This window comes from Coregonus lavaretus (assembly GCF_964263955.1).
Source record: "Coregonus lavaretus genome assembly, chromosome: 14".
Taxonomy (NCBI): domain Eukaryota; kingdom Metazoa; phylum Chordata; class Actinopteri; order Salmoniformes; family Salmonidae; genus Coregonus; species Coregonus lavaretus.
The window spans coordinates 29629274-29636193 of NC_140001.1; the positions used below are offsets into that span (position 1 = coordinate 29629274).

The 6920-nt window shown below is 40.0% G+C and overlaps 1 protein-coding gene and 1 long non-coding RNA gene across 3 annotated transcripts; one reads left to right on the top strand and one right to left on the bottom strand.

Moving 5' to 3' along the window:
- The first annotated feature begins 320 nt into the window (after window positions 1-320).
- Window positions 321-3994, top strand: LOC311141183. 2 transcript variants are annotated; one of them, XR_014614203.1, is made up of 6 exons: window positions 321-384; window positions 1139-1213; window positions 1306-1483; window positions 2071-2281; window positions 2591-2928; window positions 3022-3994. It is a non-coding gene; the product is annotated as an uncharacterized lncRNA (long non-coding RNA). The 2 variants fall into 2 exon arrangements; XR_014614204.1 differs by lacking the exon at window positions 321-384 and having other exon boundaries at window positions 403-1213.
- Window positions 3995-4002: 8 nt separating this feature from the next.
- LOC311141182 (polyubiquitin-like) lies at window positions 4003-5112 on the bottom strand. Its single transcript, XM_084176442.1, has 2 exons — window positions 5024-5112; window positions 4003-4573 (listed from the first exon to the last, which is right to left on the bottom strand). The coding sequence occupies exon 2, from the start codon at window positions 4566-4568 to the stop codon at window positions 4098-4100; it is 471 nt and encodes a 156-aa protein (XP_084032568.1). The 5' UTR covers window positions 4569-4573; window positions 5024-5112; the 3' UTR covers window positions 4003-4097.
- Window positions 5113-6920: the final 1808 nt, after the last annotated feature.

The following is a 6920-nucleotide window of genomic DNA, read 5'->3' on the forward strand; positions in this document are numbered from 1 at the left end:
TAAAAAATACTAAGTACCTCCACCAGAGTGTCTCTTTTGGGTCACTTTTGCCGGTCCCAAGCCCGGATAAAGGAGGTGGGTTGGAATTGTGACCTAAAAACAAAAACAAGAATCGACAGAAGAAAGTTAATTTGTAGTTCTAAACATATTTAGGGTGTTTTTTTACTCACTTTTTGTCTCTCCCACGACGTTATTCCTCTCTCCTACAGCATCCATCACAATTATATGCACATGGCCAATTATGCAAATTCGTGTTGCCATCATTTGGCGACTTTTAGGACAGCCAATAGCTACTTTCCTTACTGAGGAGTTGGCAACACTGCAAAGCCAACTGGATCCTTTCATGTGGAATAGGTGGTTGGAGTACGTTGTTCCCCAGTGGTGGTGAGTATACCGGTAGCTAGACCATAGACTGCTGGTTATGTATATTTTGATAATCATTATCATCGCAAGCATAGCTGACGTTCAAACCTAGCTAGCTAACATTTGCCTACTTCAATACAACTCGGATTTGGCTTGGAAACACGCTAACATTTCAAGGGAAATAATTAGTAGGACAACCTTTTGTAATTTGATGCAGTATAACTTTAGCCAGCTAAGATTGAGGGGACCATAAAATTGTAGCTAGCTAACGTTAGCATTGCTAGCTATTTTTGACAAACTTTGCTAGTAAAACATTAATGGCAACATTGCCATCTCGCAAACGTAAATTTGACAACATCATAATATAGCAAAGTTGTTTCCTACTAATGATTTGCCTACTTTAGCAATGTCATCGTATTTCCATGCCACTAAATTTAGTGTAATTTAGACGAAACAGTCACATTAGCTTCCGAGGTGCAACCCATGTCTAGGGCACAAATACATATTGGATGCAGCTATAGTGGTACTAGCTAACTCATGTCTGACTACAACAGTGTACTAACTAGCAGGAACAAACTCAAACCAACCCAGGGCCATAGCAAAACATGTCACAGTTGGTTGCATAGTGTCACCAGCCTGAATCTAATCCAATCTGGAGCCAGTCAGTCTACATTTGTAAAGCATAGAATTAGCTTCCAAACGAGATTACGTTATTTCTTGAACAATGTTTATAATTGAGGGATGATGGCAATCGTTGACCCTGTTTTTCTGTTAGACAAAGTGCACAGTTGGGTGCCAGACTGATCCCCTGGTCATGAACGGACACCAGGACCTACCAGAAGGAGCAAAGGTGGATATCATAACATGTCCAGCAATGCGATTGCAATGGTTTAGCAACCTCCACAAATAATTTAATTCACTGTTCACTTGCTATTTTCACAGTTTGTCAGACAAGACCTCAGAATAATATTGTGTCATGCGACTCAAGTACCGTTGTGACACCTCTGTCGTTGCCAGAGTCTCCCTTGACTCCTATTAAAAAGACACGCCATCATGAGGCCTCTGATAGTGACCTGAGTTACTGCCCTGATGACACAGACTGCTTCATTAACAATGACAGGTAATGTGTGCAGGGTTGGGGAGTAACTGATTACATGTAATCGGCCACATGTAATCTGATTACAAAATAACTAACAAATCAGTTACGTTACTAGAATAAATATTGTAATCAGAATGAAGATACTTTTGAAAAACTAGATGATTACTTTTTAAATTCAGAAAGGATGTTTGTGGAAAGAATACATTGACGACTTTGTTTTCTCAATGACATTCAATTAAGCATTGAAAAAAGGCGCACCTGAGCACAAAAAAGGCGCACCTTGTTCCGTCTGACCAGACGTCAGAGACCACTATGATGACACACCAAATGCGTTTGATGGATCCTTTTTGTCTTCTTCTAATGCCTCTTAAAGGAAAAGTAATCCAGATTACGTTACTGAGTTTGGGTAATCCAAAAGTTACGTTACTCATTACAATTTGTGAAAAGTTGTATTAAAAAATACCCGGCTTGATAAACTAGTAGGCTAATTCCCAAGTAGATGCAACTAATAGTCATTTTGGTTGTGAAGTGCATTATCAAAAGGCTTTGTCCTTTCTTTGGAGCAAAATGCAATTTACCACTTGGCTGTCTATTTCACTGTGTCACAGGCCCTCCCAGTCAACACCACCTCATAAGATTGCCTGCTGCAGTTGTTTGCAGCATAGAAAAGACCAGCAAAGGGGTCCCTCATCAGCATCATAGAAACATGCCCTCGCAGTGAGCATTCCTATGAATGGAACAGTCAGCCACATGTTGGCAAGTATCCAGCCAGCAACCTTCTTCACCTGTCAGCGGCAACAGCTTTCACAGGCTTTCAAGGTAACCCACTTCATTACTTTGATACATTTGATAACCCAATTGTGAAACATAATTTATGTAAACTCACATTATTTGTTGCTTATTTTCTAATTAGATGCATATAATGTCCAAGGCATAACTAGTCTGTTGGAACCAGCCTGATCACTGTGTTCACCATTCTATTTCACTTCACATTTTATGATATCTGAAGTGAAAAAGGTGAACGCAGCGATCAGGTAGGTTCCACCAGGCTAATCATAACCACCATTGACAATGTAATCAGAGCTCTGTGTGTGTGTGTGTGTGTGACTGACCAATATCTTTGATAAGGGGCCAGGAGCTGATCTACACTGCTATGCCCATCAATGGAGCGCTGGCAAAGACCTCACCTCCAGCCTCACCTCGTGCCTTCTCACCGACGGTCGTCGATGGAGAGAACAGAATTAGTCTGACCTGTTCAAACTTCAACATAGTATATGTTTGTGTGTCAAATATCACCTATCCCTAACTGTCATTGGTAATAGAACAGTATGTGTTCACAGAAACGTGTATGGAGCCAGCCATGGACACTTGCAAGATGATATGATGAAGTCCAGACTGCCTTGAAGATTAACTGGAAAGTGTGGACCCCCTTCCAGTTCATCAACATCAACTATGTGCCTGTACAGGTGAGCAATTCTCATTGGCTTTTCTTTTAAGGATGCATACATTTAGAATGTACCGTGATGCTCTGTTGCCAATCTGTGTTTTTGTGTTTTCAGTTTCGAGTGCTGTTTGCCAAATTGGTGGCATTATTTTGGAATACTTAACTTGCGTCTGTGAGGAAGTGAAGCCTCCCAAGATCTTCTCCCAGATGACTGAATGAAGAGGGCACAGGGTGTGTGTGCCTCAGGAGCTACATCATGTTACAAGGGCTGGCCTGTGAATGCCAGTGCAGCAAGCTGGTACAACCAGGCAAATTAACTGGGGTGGTGTTTATGACTTCGGTCAAACGCTACACACACTACACAAGGTGCTACACTAATGAAATCCTAACACATTCAATGTGTTGCTCACATGCAAAATAATTTATAAGTGAAATGTTCAGTCTTAATTGTTACTACTGATATTTAAAATATTGAAATACTTGAGTATGCTTCCTTTATGCCAAGGTGTATTTTGGTTTGAGCAATGGTAAATACATGTTACCTATTCTTGATAGATATAAATCTATATTTGTATAATTTAAGATGAAGCAAAGCAAATGTGCTGTAGGAAATGAATAATAGTAACTGTTTCAACCTTGAATCCAACTCATTTAACACCATCTGAATATGCAGTGTTTAAGATTTATCAGACCATGAGACATTGTATATTGCTGACAAGGCCAGCCTGTAGTTTCCTCATGTGGACTGCCTTGTCTTAGTTTGAGTCAACTCAACTGCAAATGTTACTGCTCTGTCTCTATCAGGTCAAATAAGGGAGCAATAGCACAATGTACAGGAAACTGCCAAATTATTTTAAATTACTATTACCTGATGTATATGATTTAACCCTGTTTTATAAATGACATCTAGAACCAGTCCAGTACCTTATGTTGGTTTATCTTTTCTTTTGAGTTGATGCCATGACAATGATGGTTGACAGTTTTAGTTTTATACATGTTTATTACTTGATAACAATCTCATTAATATATGCCTATATCAGCCATGCTTAATTTAAAGTTTACAATTGAATACAAATGTAGAACAATTATCATTTTTGTACAAGATTGATTGCTTTTTCTCTATAGACATGGAATGCATAATAAGTTAAGGGCTTCATGTGACAGGTGGTTTCAGGTCGATACTGGGTTTCTTCAGCCTCCCCTTAGACGGAGCGTCAGTTGGATGTTGCTTTGATTTCTGATGCCGTAGTACTCCAGCGTCTGGCCATCATCGAGCTGCTTACCCTCATGAATCAGCCTCTGTTGGTTGGCAGGGACTCCCTCCTTGTTTTGTACCTTGGCTTTGAACTGGGTTACGGTCTCATCAGGCACCACATCATATGTGTGTGTCTGGCCCTTTTCGTTTTTCAGAAACACCTGGATATAAGCGGGCTCCGTAATCAGCACCATCACTTTGGATCCTGAATGCAGGCCATAGTCGCTCAAAGTTTTTGAATCATCGCTGAGATTGATGTTGTTCCCATTCACACCTAACAGCCTCTGCTTTGTCATGGCCACTCCAAAGTGTTGTTTAATCAAACTCTTGAGAGACCCCACGGTGGTGTGTGGCTCAACTGTCAGGGGACGTGAGTTCCCGTTCAAAAGTGTTATAGTGAGTTCCATGATATCTGAAAGAGGATTTAATGTATTATTTATTTGACCCTACATTAGCATAGCTCAATTGAATGTTTTGAATGAATTATTTTACTTAAAGCCTACAGGTGTAATGCTTTATAACTTGTTAAAAGCATGTATGATCCTTATAATAAGTCTAACAATATGTAACGTTTCGTCTCTATCCAACATTTCAGCTGACTCAAATGGCTGGTATTTACTGAGAATCATTATGAGATGATTGAAAGACATAAGGGAGTGATACACACTCATGACAAGTTATACTGTACAATGCATTATAACTTTTATATTTACCTACAGGCTTTAAGCGTTACGATTTATTCAGCCCATTGTAATAACTAACAAATTATAAAATCATTTGCTTTATATGCTGATAAGCTTTTTTTCTCCAGTACATTTCTGTAAGGTAGGCTGTTGTACCTTAATAATGAAAAATTACTTACATGTTCAGTAGATATTGTTGAGAAATTATTGTGAAGTCTTGCAAGTTTATTTTAAGAAATACTGTTGGTAAATCCGTATGCTCACAAATAAAACTTCACCGATGAAAGAAGATGATAGCTCTGTCACAGTGTACAGCTGAGCCGTCTATATAACAGCTGATCTGCCCCGCCCCTCAAATTAAGAATCGTTTTTCCCCTCTCTGCCTCGCCACTTTCAGTTTCTGTTATCGGAAAATGTCTGTTGCTGTTTGCAGAAAGTTGAGTACAATAAATTGTTTCTTTGTTATAGCCCAATGACAACTTGCCCCCATTCAAAGTATGTCCAATTTTGATTTAATTGGTGCAAGTGTTTCTACATATCACACTGAAATTCACAAAGATCACTCTTGCTCAGTGTGGCCCTCCAGACCTCGACGAAGACCGAATTCGTCGGGGTAAAATGAGTTTGACACCCCTGCTCTAGATCATCCCATATCCTTCATAATTCTAGATCAGGAGTAGGCAACTATATAGATTCAGCCATGGTCCGATTTTTGTCGGAGCTGACGTTCGGGATGCCAGACCATAATTCTAATAAAATGTACACTGCAAATTGACCACAACAAAGCCCGAAATTAGATTGTATTTGACCCAAAAAATAATTTCATACTTTGATTACATTGAAACATGATCACATCTCGTTTTTTATTCGTGGGAATACTCGGTGAACAGATTTCTGCATAATTCCTGGTGATTGTAGTATTTTTTGACCAAAAACTTTGGGGGGCCCAAAACATTTATTGTGGCCTGGTTTTGGCCCATAGTCTGCCTTTTGCCGAACCCTGTTCTAGATCATTCCCTATAATTCTAGACAATTCCCTATCTTTCACACAGATATGTCAGACACCAGAAAGGAAAGAGAAACCTAATGTCATTATTAATGAAACCTAACCTCCTTGGGAAAACCCAGACCCAGATGATACTGACAATGATGAGGAATTGCAGGTATCTTGTGATACGTCAGACATACACCGTTGTGAGCGCAGAGGGAATTTTAACAGCAATACAAATAAAGACTATACCCTGCCTCACCATCCCCAAAATGATAACAACACATGTTTATATTGTCAGTAGTTCAATCATGTCTTTCGGACTACACATCTTACTCAGACTGTACCCAAAGTTATTCACCCTTATGTTCTCTAGTACAAACAGTAACCAGTGGAAGTACAGTAACTTCTATGTTCTCCAGTATAGCCTCTTATTTCTACATCTATGGATATCTCCAGGGGTCAATGACCTCTGTGCATTTGACTGATGTAATTCTAATGAGTCAGAACTGATGTCTGCCATGTCAGCTGAGGTAAGTGGTGTTGAAAGCCGTTAAATCAGGTGTAGACTTCTGAGAAGTAGGTGTTTAGTGTTAGTTGTTGTTTCCTGTGCCAACCCATGAAGCTTTGCCTATTCTCTCACTAAGTCTGTGAGGACATCTTTCACCTCTGATGTCCTGTTAGTAAAATACAAAGTCATTTTACATTACAGATGTGCCTTGAGGCAGAATTCTTGGTCATTCTAATTTCAACTGAAGTTGAGGATCCCGATGTCTGTGATGCACGCCGTTTGGTGCGACGCAGACCCGGTGGCGAGCGCGAGACTGAGGAGACCCTGTCTGTCCTTCTGAGTTTTGATGCAGAGTGTTTGCCGGATAAAGTCATGCTAGGGTATATAAGTTATCCTGTGAGAGCTTTTGTTACGAACCCACTACGGTGTTTCAGGTGCCAAGTTTATGGTCATGTTGCAGCAGTATGTAGGAGGGAGATTCCGAGGTGTGAGAATTGTGCAGGAGAGCATGGGACAAAGGAGTGTGTAGTTTCGGTGGAAAAAGCAGAGTGTTTACATTTTTAGGGCGGCCATGTTG